General features: G+C 37.2%; 1 protein-coding gene across 2 annotated transcripts in view; it reads left to right on the forward strand.

The window, feature by feature from the left end:
* SCAI (suppressor of cancer cell invasion) overlaps positions 1–18,248 on the forward strand; it is an 80,916-nt gene that overhangs the window by 39,110 nt on the left and 23,558 nt on the right. For both annotated transcript variants that reach the window (XM_070430701.1, XM_070430702.1), the window contains 11 exons: positions 3,132–3,227; positions 3,788–3,874; positions 5,369–5,467; positions 8,825–8,921; positions 10,124–10,222; positions 10,357–10,509; positions 11,955–12,056; positions 12,980–13,081; positions 14,227–14,305; positions 16,192–16,291; positions 17,150–17,231. In XM_070430701.1, coding sequence (XP_070286802.1) covers positions 3,132–3,227; positions 3,788–3,874; positions 5,369–5,467; positions 8,825–8,921; positions 10,124–10,222; positions 10,357–10,509; positions 11,955–12,056; positions 12,980–13,081; positions 14,227–14,305; positions 16,192–16,291; positions 17,150–17,231 — 1,096 coding nt within the window. The remainder of the gene's footprint in view (positions 1–3,131; positions 3,228–3,787; positions 3,875–5,368; positions 5,468–8,824; positions 8,922–10,123; positions 10,223–10,356; positions 10,510–11,954; positions 12,057–12,979; positions 13,082–14,226; positions 14,306–16,191; positions 16,292–17,149; positions 17,232–18,248) is intronic.

Consider the following 18,248-nt stretch of genomic DNA (forward strand, 5'->3'; position numbering starts at 1 on the left):
TAGCTTATTCTCCTTGTGTGCCTGAAATTTTGGGAAAACCTTTTGCTTTTTTACTCATTTTTTTAAACATCCGGTACAGAAATGGGAATCTTCTGTTAACTCATCAATTCCACCTATAGAAATTACCTTTTACTCATCTTATATAATAAAAGCCTAATATGCAAATCGACCGAACGGAGGAATGACCAGCGGAATGACTGGTCGCACTGACTACCAGGGGGCAGACGCTCAACGCAGGAGCCAGGCCAGCCAAGATGGGTGCCAGCAGGGGCCCCCTGACTACCCCACCAATCGCCCTGCAGAGGGAGGCGACTGGTGGCAGTGGCAGGGGGCGGGGCCAGCGAGCGGGTGAAGCCAGGCCGGCCAAGGCAAGTGCCAGCGGGGACCCCCTGATTGCCCCGCTGGTCGCCCCACAGATTGGCCCTGATTGCTGGCCAGGCCTAGGGACCCTACCCGTGCATGAATTTTGTGCACCGGGCCTCTAGTATCACATAACTATTCAAGTTTGTTAAGTATGAAGATGTTTATTGCATCTTTATAACAGGGAGAAGCTGGAAGCAATATAAATGTCCATCAGGAGGGATTAGTTAAAGCGGTTCATTATATACTACACTGTACATAGTAAATGTTGATATAATTCTGTATTCATTAAAGAAACATTACATATTAGTAAATAAAAAAGGCATGTTATATTATAAAAAAGGCATGTTATAAAACTTTATAGTTGGATCCCATTTATTTAAAATAATAGAAAAACTCATATATATATATTAAATGTACATATAAAATACATTTGTAATGGGAGCTAGAATTGAGAGGAGAAGCAATAGGATATTTTTTACTTCTTGTTTTATATGTTGTATAGTACCTTTTTTTCTTTTAAAAATCAATGTATTTTTATTGATTTCAGAGAGGAAGGGAGAGGGAGAGAGAGATGGAAACATCAATGATGAGAGAGAATCGTTGATTGGCTACCTCTTTTTACTGCTCTTTGGATCCTTACAACCAGTCTCAGATGAACAGACTCAAGCTAGCCTGTTGGATGATGAGAAACACGTGGCCTACCACCCTGGCCACCAGCCAGGCAACTGCTAGATATTTTATTGATTTCAGAGAGGGAAGGAGGGAGATGAAAACATCCATGATGAGAGAGAATCATGGATTGGCTGCCTCCTGCAAGTCCCCCACTGGGGATCGAGCCTACAACCCTTGATCGGAATTGAACCTGGGACCTTTCAGTTCGCAGGCCGACGCTCTATCTACTTACTGAGCCAAACCAGCTAGGGCCAAAATAATATTTTTTTAAAAAATCATTCAGATATAATTTGTTTTTGGTTATATCGAAGAGTTAAATTTGAAAGCCAACACTTTATATCTGTACAAAGACTGTGTTATTGTATGGATGAATTGCTTTAAAAAGATATTAAAAGCACTAAACATAAAGACTAAGAGTGATATGTTTGATAACTACTCATATCAGTAAAAATGAGAAGATAAGTCACAGACTGGGATAAGAAGTGTATCACACTGTAATCAATGAATGATTGTTGTTCCTTATAAGACAAATTACTTTGACAGTATAGCTCTCACGAGATTTAGTTTACTTTATTAGGAATACCTTGAGCTTATCAGAATTCCACAAGACAGCAAACTCCTTAGGCTCTTTTCCTTGATCTATTTTGTCCCACTGAAAGAATATATTTGAGGCCACTCTCCTATGTTTATTCACAGGCTTTCGTTTTTGCCCTGAGGATGCGACACAGTCTTAAACTAGCATTTCTCAAATTGTCTTTTTTATACTCCTGCATTAGAAACTGTTGAGTATTTCCGGTTATGGAATGTGTGGCTTTTCTCTTTGCCTTCCCATCCGTGTTTGCAGCTGGTTCTTTTCTGAGTTCATCTCTCGTGTTTTGTTAAGTACAACTAAGAGCATCCAGGGCTAGTAGCATACCATCTCTTGGCTTTTTCCTATAAATCCACAAGTTCACTAGTCACATTATCTGCTTTCCAAGTTATTGCCAGAAATATAGTTCTGCCACTGTGTTATATGTCATCATTTTTCCAGTCTTCAGTAACAGTTACTTGTTGCTCATTCCCAATGCCAGTCTCACATATGTGATGTTTTTGGTATGGCAGTAACCCACTCCTGGTTCCAGTTTCTCCATTGACTTTTCCTAAGTAAGGCCGCCGTAACTACTCCAAAATTGTAGTGCCTTACTGCAATAGAGGTTTATTTCTAGCTCCCATGTTAGCCACGAGTTGTATGAAATGTGTCTTGCTCTCTGTTCCAGGCAGAGGAGCAGCCCTTTCTTGGTCTTTGGTCAGAGGGAAAGGTGAAAATGCTGACCCATGGAATAGCTCTTAAATCTTCTCGGATAGCCTGGTTTGGCTCAGTGAATAGAGCGTCGGCCTGCGGACTGAAAGGTCCCGGTTTCGATTCTGGTCAAGGGCATGTACCTTGGTTGTGGGCACATCCCCAGTGGGGGGTGTGCAAGAGGCAGCTGATCGATGTTTCTCTCTCATTGACGTTTCTAACTCTATTCCTCTCCCTTCCTCTCTATAAAAAATCAATAAAATATATATTTTTTAAAAATCTTCTCAGATATGGTGCAGACAATTTACAATTATATTTCATTGCCCAAAGCAAGTTATATGGCAGTTCCAGTGTCTACATAGTAGAGTATTTGTCTAAGGGAGGAACAATTAGGCCTAAAGACAGGGAGCAATCGTTTCACCTATAGGGAAGGGTTAGAATAGTTGAGAACAATACTACCTGCGCTTTCACTTCTAGAACCCCTAAAGCAGTGTTTTCAAAGGGCTGAATTCTTAGGTGGAGATAAACATTTGGAAGTTATCATTGTATAAGTGAGTAAAATAAGATCACCCAGGAGAGGGAAGAGAGCAGTAGATACCTCATGGCGCACTAAGAATTATATGTCAGAAGTAGGGGAGAGAATAGGAAAGAACGAGCTCTGGACCTTGTTATAGAGCTATTCTCCAAAAATTATAACATTTTTAAAAAAGTAAAGCCTGAATGCAAACACTGTTAAAACTATCCAGTTTGTCATCACAAGACTTAGTTTCCAAATAGCATGTATTTAAAATTAAAATGTGTGTATTTGTTCTTACAGAGATTTGCCACAATATGGGCAGAAGCAGTGGCAATCCTATTTTGGGAGAACTTTTGATGTTTACACCAAACTCTGGAAGTTCCAGCAGCAGCACCGGTAAAGGAATTTTATAGTTAAAGGAGAGTGAAACTCCATTTTATATTAATCACAGTTTTGACCTTTACTACCTTCTGCTTTTTATCTGGGTACATCTTAATATATTTTATCTTCATGACCCAAATGAAAAAAAATCGATTTTTTAATGTTTATTTAAGATTTTAAAATGTAAGTTCTTAGGGTTTTTAAAGAAAATATTACATGTGAAATGGTTCAGATGAATTCTACCCTAGCATAGCTTGGCTGATTCATGATTTCATTCTTAAATAGGTATTGTTTATTGGCCAAAACTATTTGAGGGTGTTGCTTCTAATTTTCATGAACATAGCTCAAAGAAGTTTCTATTTATGTTTCAAATTAAATGGACATTTAATAAATGCTTTTTGAATGTAATTGAATCATTATGTTTCAATCTCATGAAAAATTCATAAATCTGAATTCATGAATTTAAAATTTCATGCTGGACTGGGTATCATTTTATCCTATTAAGTTTACAGATTTGGTTATTTTTGAAATTTATAGTCTCTTATTTCTATTTTCTTATTTCCTATATAAAACAGACAAGTCTTGGATAATCGGTATGGCTTGAAGCGGTGGCAAATAGGGGAAATTGCTTCTAAGATTGGGCAGCTATACTACCATTATTAGTAAGTGAATTGTATATGGAAAAATCAAGCATTGACCTGATTTAAACACAGCATGAGGAAGTATGCATGGTATATTACTTGGTTGGAGGGAAAACTAAGGAGTTACAAATGAAAACCTTAGTAATTCAGATCATATTGGTCAAGACTACATTGTGAAATGACCTTCCATAATCAAAGTAACATTATTTGCTTCAGTGGCTCACCTTCCAAACAGTTCATTTGGTCAGACTCATCTATAACTTAAAGGAGGAAGAGCTTGGTTTTAGGTATATGAATTTATAGTTTATAATGGCTTCACTTGAGTCTTGATACTATGCAGAGACATATCAAAACTTGTATGTTTCAATAAGTGGTTTTCAGGAGGATATTTTAAAATTCATACCTGTAGGATATGTCTACAAGGTTACATGATACTTCTGATTATATCCTTAGAGCAGCATCTACAGGGGCTGGCAAAAGTAGGTCTACAGTTGTACTTATTGAAAATAATACAATAATTAATAAATAATAATGCCAGAATAAAATCTGTGTTCCGTGTACTCACAACTATAAACCTACTTTTGTCCACCCCTATATGTAGTTCCACCCATGAGTCAGGGACAGAAGACAACTCCTTTTAGGACTCTAAATCTTATTATCATGAAGTAATACCAGGTATGCCATAAAAAGACTTGGCCCATTTATAATTTAGTAGGCCAGAAAAATTCCTTCCTCTTCCTGTCTTTTGGCAAGGCACCCATAATTCCCACCATTAAAATCACTCTCTTGGGTAGAGTATTTTCTTAAGAAGTCATTTGTAAAACTAGACATGTGGTGTGTTTTGTATATTTTAATTATTTTTTTAATTTTTCAAGTAGTTTTCCTTCAGTATTGTATTGGTCTTAGGTATACAGCATAGTGATTAGACAATCGTATACTTTACAGAGTGTTCCCCTGATATTTCCAGTACCCACTTGGCACCATACATAGTTGCTACAATATTATTGACTATATTCTCTATGCTGTATTTTAATCCCGTGACTATTCTGTAACTACTAGTCCCTTCATTCCTTTCACCCAGTTCTCTAAACAAAGAACCTAATTCATCAGCATCCTTTGAAGATTAATATGGATTAATCCATTTCTGAAGTCCGTGAGAAAAAAAATGAAATTAGTCAAAGGATAAGTGACTATGTATGGATTTGAGGGAGGTCATGAAAGGTCTGGTCCTGGGGGGAAATGCTGTTTGGAGAGTCCCTGAGAAGAATGAGAAGAATGTGTACTTTGGGTTGCCATCTAAAAGGATTGGGAGCAGTGGGGAGGCATTTTTAAAAAATTATCATTATTATTATTTTTACACATTTTAAGGGTGATATGAATATTGCTTTGCTCATTCAAATTTAGGACAGTCATTCCCATCCTCATGTACAGGAATGAAGGAATAATGGAACAAGTATTGATCATAATGAAGAATTTGAGACACTGTCAAATTTAAAGATTTTTTTTCTCTCATAGCTTACGCACATCTGAGACCAGCTATCTGAATGAGGCTTTCTCCTTCTATTCTGCAATCAGACAGAGATCATATTATTCTCAAGTCAATAAAGAAGACAGGTATGCACCTACTATATTTTAAAACACTTAATTTTTAGTTTGTGGGCAAATTATGCAGAAATGCACACATTTGTTTATAACTTTTATTCATTTCATGGGTTTTATGGTATGCTTACTATGTAGCAGGCCTTCTTAAGCATGCAAAGATATGTTACCTAATAGCAATAAATATTACAGATGTTGTAACAGATGTCACAATACCAGCGGAGTCAGAGCACAAAGGAGGGGTGGATTACTTCTTTATGAGAGATTGGGATCACACAAAGTTTCATTGAAAAGAAACAAGTCCAGGGTGAGGCTTAGCTGATTATGTCAGGTCTCTTAATTCATATACATTCAAAAGCCTATTGACAATTGTCATGTAGGACTAACGAAAAGGCACTCAGCTGTTTGAATTTTATTTTATAAACCCACTACTGTCATGCAGTTGTTAGAAGGAAAAAACTTGGTGTAATTCATTAAATTCCCAACGGTAATCTATTGAGCACTTAGACCTCTGGCAGTGTGGTTGGTGGTTGGGTGGGAAAAGAAAAGAAGAAGGTGTACAGGTGTGCTCTTTCCCTTTCAGACAATTACCTTCTCATGGGGGTTATAGACATCTTTAGGTCACAAGTAGATGGTGATGCTGTTAATTCCAGAGGAGTGTGGAACTGTGGGAGAAACCAGGGACCTGGCGCAGAATCTTCATTGCTAGTGTTTCAAGAATTGTTAGAAGAGAAAGTTCAGGTCTAGAATATGGGAATGTTCTCTCTACCTCCGGCAACAAAACTCACAGCTGTTACAAGTGAAAAGATGATATTCTCTTAGTGCTAGAAGAAAACATAGTTTTGCCCTAGCCGGTTTGGCTCAATGGATAGAGCGTGGGCCTGTGGACTGAAGGGTTCCAGGTTGGATTCTGGCCAAGGGCACATGCCCAGGTTGCAGGCTCGATCCCCAGTGTGGGGCATGCAGGAGGCAGCCAGTCAATGATTATCTTTCGTCATTGATGTTTCTATCTCTCTCTCCCTCTCCCTTCCTCTCTGAAATCAATAAAAATATATTTTAAAAGAAAACATAGTTTTGGCATGGCTTTCTAGAGAACACTTTGTGCTTGGCTCTTAGGAGCTTTCCAGCTCTACGACGACATTTTTTGGAAAGCCCCACTCTTGTAAATCCCCTTCATGCCCTTGCAAGTCTTGTTCAGACTCGTCCAGGGGAGGTGATTTGATACAAGTGAGGTATGCAGATGCTGAGGTCTCTGTGTTATTGCCTTACTTCTTTCCTCTATCAGAAGTTCCATCAATTATTTTTCCTTCAGATTTTTTTACGATTTGCTTTGCGTATATTCAGTATAGATATATTTCCTACATCCCTCACCCCCTTTTTGCATTTATGTTGTACAATTTATCTGAATTCTTGGTGAGATAAATTGTATCTCTAAGAACATACAAAAGGGCTATGTAATATTTTATCAGCAAAGAACTATTTTAAGCAATAGTAAAATACCTTGTATAATTCACTTTTCTAATTTGCCAAAAGGAAAATTGGCCTTAGGCCCGTTGGCTTAAAACCCAACGGTTTGATTTGTGGAAATCATTTTCCATCCTAAGAGCAGACACCACACATCAATTGTTTCCCTGTGCTGCCTCCTAGAGCAGGGCAGAAGAACGGAGGTAGGATAATTTGGAACCAGGATGACTAAATCTCTTGCCTTAAACACACTAAATTAGAATCAACGGACAACCCAAAATCTTGACCTTGTTTTCTGGAAGGACAGTTCAGATGGTGCGTTGTTTGTTTCTTAGTTCACATAGGGCAGGAGGGCCAGTCAAGGTAGCGACTGGTGACAACTCCTAAAACCAACAGCCAGTAGATTAAAACAAGAAAGTATTCCACAATATCACAGTTGCTTTATAAGGCAAAAGTCTCTTCTCAAAGGGACAGGTTCTCTCTGCACTCTCTCAGTGCCTCAGCAATCTGTCAAAGCCAAGAGGAACGGACGTTCTAGCCCTTACCTCGGTGACTGTTGTCATTAAGCATGACAACTCTCAACACTGTCTCTTTCCACGGGCCCGTCCTGTTTAGTAAAGGGAGATGTCACCCCGCAATCACTTGTCCTAGGAGCTGCAGACCCAAACTGTTGCAAATGGCTGAGGCTGGCCCTGGTCAGAGTTAGATATGGAGAAGATAAAGCACGCAGAGGTCCTAACCTCTGTGCACTTTACTACATTTAGCCACCAGGAAAACAGTTTCTCTGGCAAGTGCGCAGAGCCGTGTCAATTAGTAAACACATTTCTAAATAACCCCTGGGTCTAAGAGAAAATTTTTAAGTTTTATTATGGAAAATGTCAAACATATACGAAAAATATACTGTTGTAAGGTTATTATATGTGCAATGTAGGATGTAGAAAGCAGGAAGTGGACGTTGGGAATGTCAGGTTCACTTGATAAGGGATAAGTGTGAAGAGGTGCGGTATTGATTGTAAAAGCCTTTGGTAAGTTGAGCATATTGCTACTCCTAGCAGCACTAAAAGAACAATAATGCAGAGGTATGAGTAAGAAGCCAATAGAGGACAGTACGGTAAAATATATTAGATTAACTGGAAAGAAAGCAAGAGAGGAGCAGTAAAGGGCACAAACACAGAAGGGACAAACCGAAAACAAATAAAGCAAGGTGGAGACGCAAACCCAGAGGACTGCATGTACGAGGCAGAGATGACCACGGTGGATGAAAAAGCAAGACGTAGCCATATGCTGTCTGTAAAAGATGTGGTAAAATAAAAGGACAAAGGCACTGGAAAGCAGAGGGAAAGGAAAAGATATGGCCTGTCAGCACTCAGCACAAGGAAACAGGCTTGGTGATATTAATATATAAAAGATAAGATCTCCAAACAAAGACTGTTCTTCCTGGAATGCTTTTCACCTTGTGCTTTTCTGCCTCTTATCTTCTCCTCTTCCTTATATATAGCCTTCACTCAAACATTACTCTCTCTGGGAAGTTTACTCTCACCCAGGATCCAGTCCTGTGGGCTCACATAGCACCCTTTATTTCTCGTGTCATTATACTTATTCCACTGTGTTTTAAGTATTTATCTGTCTCTATATTTTAAATATTTTTCTATCTGTAAGACTGAGGAGAAGGGACTGTGTCTGTAGTTCTGTGTGTGTGTTTTCACTCTGTTTCCAGCACTTAGCATAGTGCCAGATGCATCTAAGTTCTCAATAGATATTTGTTGAATGAATGAATTATGTAATGAATCAGTAAGAAATGCTAAGACTATAGGTTATATGCAGAAATATTTATAACTGCAGAATAGGGTCAAAACAGCATATTTTCTTTTTTAATCTAATGACTAATTTTCCATTTATCTACCACAGACCTGAGTTGGTAGTTAAGAAGCTACGATACTACGCAAGATTTATAGTAGTTTGTCTTCTTCTCAACAAAATGGATGTTGTAAAGGAACTGGTGAAGGTAAATGCACTTTAAAATATTTGAATATCTAATAGTGTATGGATAATTTTGTTTTTTAAAAATAGATTTGAGGTTAAAATAGTTTCTGGTATGTCTAAATCATTACAGCATTAAAAGTGTGGTAACTTCTGCCAAGGGCAATGATAAAAAAATTTTTTTCAACTCTCTTCGTATTTCAAATACAGACTGACCAGAGACCATTATCTTAATTCCTTGCTTTTGTCCCTTCAGCACATTTTACATTTCACCACCCATCCATGGGTGGTCGGGAAATGCAGACAAAAGTTAAAATATTTTGTTTAAAAGAAGATAGTTGAAAAGTTAGGTCAAGAAAAAGCACACAATGTTTGACAAAGGTGTTGGGAAAGAGTTTGGTTTTTCCCGTTCCTTTAGTATTTCTGCATCACTGTCCTCCATTAACTCAGGCAGTTAAGCGTTAACGGCTTTCGGGATTCATTTACTATCTGTGATGATTGCATACATTCCAGCTGCACTCTGTATTCATTCACAGAGAAGTTTCAGAGGCATGCTTCTTAATTTTTGGTACTCAAGTATAACATGCTAGTTTTGACAAGTCTTCCTCTGTCTTCCTCCACTCCTAGTTACTATTAACTCTTTCCAGATAAAACCAGTATGCTATACTAGCAAATCCAAAGAAAATCAGCTAGATCGTATTAATTTTTTTAATGTTAAAAATTGGGGGGTTTACGTGTAAGAGTTTTCTATTAATAAAGTCATTTCTTGCCTGGCTGATGTGGCTCAGTGGTTGAGCATTGACCCATGAACCAGGAGTTCACAAGTTAGGGCACATGCCTGGGTGTGGGCTCAATCCCCAGTGAGGGGCGAACAGGAGGCAGCTGATCAATGATTCTCATCATTGATGTTTCTGTCTCTCTCTCTCCCTCTCCCTTCCTCTTTGAAATAAATAAAAACATTAAAAATAAAATAAATTTTAAAATAAAGTCATACCTACTCAGTATGGGTCTCTCAGGATCTCTGAAGATCTTACTGATGTGTGTCATTCTGGAGTTTTTGATTTTGAGATAAATCCATGTAGTTTTTATTCTTTGTTTTTGGTTAAAATTGAGACTGTATATTGATAATAAACTTCTTAACTATGTCAATTTCTCTCAGGAATATGGTACCTCATAGCTGTCTTTTTTTTTTCTATACCCATTTTCTTTGTGATATGTTAAAATCAGGAGTTGTCCGATGAAATTGAAGATTACACTCACCGCTTTAATACTGAAGATCAAGTGGAGTGGAACCTGGTGCTTCAGGAAGTCGCAGCTTTTATCGAGGTCAGTTTTTGACAAGAAAGGTTGTCATGGTTACGGATAAGTAAATTCCTATGGGGTGTACATGTTTACTGTGTGTATATATCAAAAAGGAATAACTTACTAGACTGACGTTTTGTCTTGGCTCCTCTCTCCAGGCAGACCCCGTCATGGTGTTGAATGACGATAATACCATTGTTATCACATCTAACCGCCTTGCTGAAACAGGAGCCCCCCTGCTGGAGCAGGGCATGATTGTGGGACAGCTGTCTCTGGCTGACGCGCTCATCATTGGTAATTGTAATAACCAGGTAAAGAACTGTGAGGGAAGTATGCCGAAAACCCACTTTGAAAAATAGTGCTTTTTATTATTACAGGGTTATTATTAATAACCCTGTTGTAAATATCCTAACATCCATTTGTGAGGAAATGGTTAAATAAATTACGCTGTGTCCATTTATGGACTATGTTACAGACATTTAAGTGGTTTAGAAAGAATTTTTAATCACAAAGGAAGATACTCATAATATGGTAAGGGAAAAGAAGTTTGTTATGGAGCTAGTATGTAAACAAAATTAACCCGTGTGTTAAAACGTCTATATACATATATGCATAGGGAAAAGACCAAGGAGAAATTCACCAATATCATTAAAGGTTTACCTCTACCTCTGAATAGCAGAATTATAGCTGATTTTTATTTTCTTCTTCACAACTTTCCAAATCTGTATATATTGTAATCAGGCAAAAAGAGAGGAGTGTTGTTGTTTTTTTAAAATATGTTTTTATTGATTTTTAGATGGAGAGAAAGAGAAAGGGAGAGAGAGAGAAACATCAATGAGAAAAACACATCGATCGGTTGCCTCCTGCCCACCCCATACTGGGGATTGAGCCCACAACCTGGGCATGTGCCCTGACCAGGAATCAAACCCGGGACCTCGTGGTCCATGGGATGATGCTCAATCCACTGAGCGACATCAGCTGGTCAGAGGAGGGGTTATTTTTAGGTACATTTTTCAAAAGCAAATTTCAAATATTTTTTCATGACAGAATAGTTGCATAATTAATTTAATGTACTGGAAATGTAATTTACTGGAAATATGGAATATTGGAAAAGTCACCAGTGAGGATATTTTTCTATGTGCATTACTTATACATTTTCATTTTGGATACTTCCTTACACCTATCATTTTTGTTATTGTTAACTTTTTCTAGTACTTTTCCAACTTTGGTTTTTATAGCCATTAATTCACAGATTTCTAAATTAAAATGTTTTAATTTAAATACAATGTTGTCTTTTCAAAGTAGAAAAAAGTGTGCGTCTTAAACATTATAAAGTACCAAAATGTAATGAAGAGGTTATAAAATATGGGCCACTGCCATATTTCAGCCTCACTGTTTTGCCAAAAATTAGCAAGTTTTATAGGATCTAAAATAGGTCTCTGTTTACATGACTACTTTTATTTGTTTCTAAAAGTACTTGAGGAAATTGATGGATTGATAGGTATATAGATAGATGGAGAGTATGTGATAAAGCAAATATAGAAAAATGTTAATGTTGTAGCATCTAGTTGATAAGCATATTGGTGTTACTGTATAATTCTTTCAGTCTTCTATCTTTTGAAATTTTTGATAATAAAATCCTGGAAAAGAAAATACCTAGTGTCATTAAGTACACATGAATGTCAAGATTAATAATATGATTAAAGACTTCAAGGTCTGCGTTCTGCATCAATGGTCAGGTTTGTGTTCCTTGCAGGTTAAGTTCAGTGAACTAACTGTTGACATGTTCCGGATGTTACAAGCCCTGGAAAGGGAGCCAATGAATTTAGCTTCCCAGATGAATAAGTCAGGAATGCAGGTACCTTCTCCCTACTTTTGCAATTTTGGTAACACTCTTACTGCTTCTGCTCTGCATGGAATGCTATTATCCAACAAATGCTTTGAGTGTGAATAAAGAGCTCCCTTGCCCTGGCGGGGTGGCTCAGTTGGTTGGAATATTGTCCTGATGCACCAGGGTTACAGGCTTGATCCCAGTCAGAGCACATGCAAGAGTCAACCAATGGATAGGTGAAGCAATGGGTCGATGTTTCTCTCTCTCTCAAATCAATCAGTCAATAAATGTTTTTAGAAGAGCTCTCTTGTCAGCACATGCCAAGCTGGTGAAAGGGCAATACTGGCAGGAGCAGAGACCGGGCAGTCCTCAAATGCTGGCTCTGCTCCTGTCTGAGATGACTTTCCAAGTTGGCTCTTCAGACTCTGGCACCACCAAGTTCTTTCTCTATCTCCTCTTTTTAGCCTTTACTACCCCACCTCCCACCCCCACTCCTGGAGCTCAGAGAACCTTGACCTCATCTAGGAGGTGCCAGATGGATTCACGAAATACTTGCTAAGTTCTATTGCCGCCTTTGGTAGAAAGTTAATATGCACAGAAGACATAGGAAAAGACATACTAGTTAATATGAAATATTATGGAACCAGAAGAAATTTGCAACTTGCATGAAGGGCAGGCTTTACTTTGAAGTCCCATGAATAAAGGTCCCTGGGTCTCATATATGACTATGTGTAGGTCTGTGGTGGTAGATGTCGTTTTGTATTTTCCAGATTATGGGAGGAGGTGCATCAGGAAAAAAAAGAGCTCTCTTGATGAAGAATAGGAAATATAGATAAGCATAATAATAGTAACAAAAATATATTTGATGAAGAGGATAGTAAAAATAGGCATTGATAATTCATCTGTCAAATACAGCTTGTATGGATATTATTTTCTGTGTGTAAATACAGGAATCAGCTGACAAGCCTACCAGGCGAGAAAATCCCCACAAGTACCTGCTCTACAAACCCACCTTCAGCCAACTGTACACATTCTTAGCAGCATCTTTTAAGGTATATTTGACCCAGTATTTTTACTATATGGGAATAGTGTGCCCTGAATGGAATCTGAGAGTCACTCTTCTCTTTGAATATCTGAGTCAAGAATTTAAGTAAAGTATGAAATTGAAACTGCCTTTAGTGGTTCTCAACCTTCCTAATGCCGCGACCCTTTAATACAGTTCCTCATGTTGTGGTAACCCCCAACCATAAAATTATTTTTGTTGCTAATTCATAACTGTAATTTTGCTACTGTTATGAATCGTAATGTAAATATCTGATATGCAGGATGTATTTTCATTGTTCACGACCTATAGGTTGAGAACTGCTGCTTAGAATATCCTAATCATAGATATTTTCAGAATGGAAATTGCTTACAGGCTCTGAATGCTTATTGCCATTAATTAATGAGACTATTGCTTAATTACTTTCCTTTCTCCAGGTTTTTATTACTAAACTACTGTAGGTATAAGAGTCAGTGCAGAACTTAAAAATCCGGAGCAGGTTGCTCAGACCTGCTCAGAAATATTTTGGTCATTGAAAGAGCTATGAGGAGTAGGGAATTCCTTCCAAAGTTTAATAGTGAAAGCCATAGATGGGAGTTTGTCTTTTATTTTTATTTTTTTTAAATATATTTTATTGATTTTTTACAGAGAGGAAGGGAGAGGGATAGAGAGTTAGAAACATCGATGAGAGAGAAACATCGATCAGCTGCCTCCTGCACATCTCCTACTGGGGATGTGCCCGCAACCCAGGTACATGCCCTTGACCGGAATCGAACCTGGGACCTTTCAGTCGCCAGGCCGACGCTCTATCCACTGAGCCAAACCGGTTTTGGCAAGGGAGTTTGTCTTTTAGACGTCTCTATAGTCAGGATATTTAGTTCTCCATTTCAAGTTTTCCAGAGGACATTTTCTAAATTATGGGCGTTTTAAAGCAGAGAATGTCTTAAAAACGTTTGGCAGTCATTGTAGATTGTAGATTATAATGAATCTTGACTGGGTAGACAGGAGTTGGAACCAGCAAGAGTGGCTCTTCTTTTGGAGAAGAGAGTAGATTAGGTGTTTGTTTTCCCCATACCTTTAAAGTGTCATGAGCTTTAAATGAAACTGTTGTTTTCCCTGTTTGTTGTTTTGTATATGTGATTTTTTAAATTTCAGGAGCTGCCTGCCAATAGCGTGCTTCTGATTTACCTGTCAGCCACTGGCGTTTTCCCAACAGGTCGTTCTGATAGTGAAGGTACAATAAAGGAATGCTCCTGTGTGAGCCGGGCTTGAATTCTCTTTATTTTCTACAAGACGATGGCCTGTAGCCCACAGACCATCTACAGCTTTCTAGAGAGGCTTCTAAATTGGAAACCTGGTCTATTTGTTGAATTGGCAATGTTATACATACCTCAGTCTATTTTATTTGCTGAAATATTATACATTGAACTCCACAAATCATCAGCAAATTCACATACTAATTGTGTGTGCCTCACTATCAGATTTGCCAGAAGCACACATACATATGAAATAACGAAGCCTAATGATCTACTTCACATCATTAAAATTTTCTGAGCCTTCGGTGCTTTAGGGAATCTGGTCAGCGGCTTCATGTGGCTGAAAGTCTTTGTAGAAATCAGTACACTTTTGTAACTGTGAAAGTTCAAGTCCTTGTCATGATTTTGTTTTCTGTCCTTTCTTTATTTGGTTTTTATGGATTCAACCTATAGAATATTGGGATGCTGTTTCAGAATAAAAACTTAAAACTGTCCAGAATAAATGAGTCCAGAATATATGAAATTGGTCAGAATAGGTGAGTAACTGGGATGTAAATGAGGCATTTAAATCTCTGTCTGGACAAAAAAAAATTTTTTTCCTTAACATCCTTAACATTTTCCTCCTCATGTTTGTTGAAATTTGCATTCCTTTATACAATGCATGTCCCTGCCATCTTCCTTGCATGACCTACAGATCCTCTTAATGTGGTAAAATGAAAACAAAACAAAATAAACCTCAAAGCCTTTTCATTGCAGTGCTTTTTTAAGGGATAAAATATAACAGCATTAAATGTGGTGTGAAGTCATAAACTAATTTCTTGTAGTAAAATTTATTTTATTTATAAATAATTATTTCTATTTTTCTACTGTTGAATCAGATTTTCTGGGCCCCTGCTTAATATATTGACCCCATTTTACTTTTTTCAAAGTACATTAGTACTGCAGTAGGCACTAATTGAGTAATCCTTTGAGAGAAATTATTCCTAACACCCCTCGGTTGCTGTGCCATTTAGACAGGAGTTTAACTAACTGATATAACCAGTGGGCAAAGGCTAACTTCAAAACTGGAACTACAGTGGTTGGTGTAATAGTGATAATGGATTTTTTCACACACTGAAACTTGTTAATTATTTTCTTAAAAATAAAGATTTTTTTCAATGAGAATTTTCAAGTTGTATTCCACATTTTTTTCTAAATTCTACAATTAATGGCTTACTTACACTTTTTTAAAAAATATATATTTCTTTATTGATTTCAGAGAGGAAGGGAGAAGGAGAGAGAGATAGAAACATCAATGATGAGAGAGAATCATTGATCAGCTGCCTCCTGCACACCCCTTACTGGGGATCGAACCTGCAACCCAGGCATGTGCCCTTGGCCGGAATCGAACCTGGGACCCATCAGTCCACAGGCTGACGCTCTATCCACTGAGCCAAGCCGGCCAGGCCTTACACTTTTATTTAAGAAATTATTAGGACATCAGTCTGCAATTTTTCACATAGATAGTTTTGTTAAACCTGAGGTTTTAATTTTGCTTGAAATGAAAAGATCATTTTGAGCATTTCAGATCTGCATCACTTTTATTGCCCGGAATAATGGGGTGCCATGGATTCTTGTTTTGTTTCTCATTATATTGTTTGAAGAACTGATGAGTAATTAAATGATTTTTTTAAATGTTGAACTAGGCAACATGCTGAAATCATTTAAATACTGTATTAAAGGAGAATGTTAAATTTTAAAATAATTAAAATGTTTTGTAATTATTTTCCACTTATATCTGGGAGAGATTCACATAATACCTTTGAACATCAGAATCATGTTACTCTCTGATTGAAGTCTAGGATTCTTCCCTTTGTTTTCATAGGTCCTTATGATTTTGGAGGGGTTCTTACTAATAGTAACCGGGATATTATAAATGGAGATGCCATGCACAAACGCAATCAATCCCACAAAGAAATGCACTGGTATGTATTCTAGTGTCTCCCTATCATAAAAATTGTAGTTCTCTCCTATGAAATATTAAGTGAAATGGAGACTTTTCTGGTACTAGAAATGTTCTCTTAGGCTACTATTAATAACACTTATTTGGATTCTAGCAATACTTCCATCTTGACTATCCTAGGAAATTAGAATTTTGGGCTGATACATATATATTTTAAATTTTTCATTGAGTATCAGTTATATGTCAGGCACTGTTCACACACACACACACGCACACACGCACCCACACACACACATTGTCCACTAAGCTAGAAAGAGCATACACACCAAGATTGTGATCTTCGTAGGCAGTGGCTCTCAAATTCTTGTTACTGGACTTTTAGCCTTTGGGTCTAGTAGATCTTTTATGGGCCAGTGAATCTAGATGTTTAAGAAGCACCCAACTGATTCTGATGCAATATCCAGAGAAAACATAAAGAATAGTAAAGGGAAGCCCCTATTATTTTCTGAAATATTAAGATATAGCTTGAAAATAGGTATAGGTTTTGAAAAACTCATTTAAATACAAATCTGGTTGTGTTTTACATGTTTGTCTTAAAAATATGTTTTTAAATGGGCTTTTAAATACTAAAGTTACCTAAATGCTGACTTCTGAGATTTTCACGTTGTATGTTTAGATATTCTTGTGAAAAAATTACCTCTGAATTTTTTTCTAAACAAAACTTAATACAGAGATTTTTTTGTCTTTTGCTTAATTAATCTTTGTTTTTCTCTCGTGCTACAATGAAAAGGAGACGTGAGCAGACCAAACTGAAGAAGAAAAATTCTAAGACTTGGCGGTATAGTTACTCAGTTATTTACCATTATTATTGTTTTCCCAGCCTCCATCCTGGAGATCTCTACCCCTTCACGAGGAAGCCCCTGTTTATCATCGTGGATTCATCCAATAGTGTCGCATACAAGGTGAGTTCCATGAGCGCCAGGGCACGTGTTAGACATTATGGCAGCACCCTGAGGTAACCAGTCTTAACATGTGCCTTTTTATTTTGCTTTATTTTATTTCATTTTACACAGTTTGTATTTAGTCTTTCTTTTCTTTTGAGGTTGTGCATGCTAGTCAGGATCTGGTGCTATGAATAGAAACAAGAAGAAAACGCATGAATGGACACTCAGTGGAAAATAATAAATCCTCCTGCAGGAAAAAAAATTCAAGATTCCCAAGATCTCTGGTGGAAGGTTGACTTTTGTTGTATAACCCAGAATAATTTTCTTTTATAGAGGTAGAAGTATGTGGGCACATTTTATTTTCTAGTTTTGAGACCTTTTCCCCATCTATGCACTTGAGCTGCTAGGGTTTAAGTGCTATGTCTTACAGTTACAGCCATTGAATATCAAAATAGTTTTACATGCACTTATTTAAAAAATTGTGAAAAATAAGTAAAATGCTGAAATAAGTGACAAGGATATAACTTGAAAATCCTTTGTTTTATATTTTGCTATTGAAGCAATGTTTTTCAGTGATTATATAAAGAACAGCAGCAAAACACACTTTAAAGTAGGATAGTAGATTTCAAACTACAGTAATTTACAGGAAAATAAAAACAGATTTTTTGGAGTCCTTTGTATGTGGTTGGAATATTTCATTAGTGAACAATATGTTCAGAAATACGCTTGGATCTGCATATTAAAACTGCCAATTAAAACTATTTTTGTTGTGGATGTTCATATAATTAGATGGAGAAGCAAGCATTGGTAGGTTTATTTCAGGAGAGCAGTGGAAGTGTCTGGTAGCCAAGGGAGCTGACCTCAAGCACATATTTTTCATCTAATTTTTATGTTTAGTTTCACTTTTTAAAGTCTGAATTCCAAGAGCAGCCAACCTACCCTAAACTTTTCAGCCTATTGCCTGAAAAGTCAGGTTTACAACTTTGATTTTGGGGAAAACTAGCTGACACTTTTCTTAAATCTGGTGTATGTTGT

Source organism: Myotis yumanensis, unplaced genomic scaffold (genome assembly GCF_028538775.1).
Source record: "Myotis yumanensis isolate MYYU_CA2020_CCGP unplaced genomic scaffold, mMyoYum1.0.hap1 SCAF_12, whole genome shotgun sequence".
NCBI lineage: Eukaryota > Metazoa > Chordata > Mammalia > Chiroptera > Vespertilionidae > Myotis > Myotis yumanensis.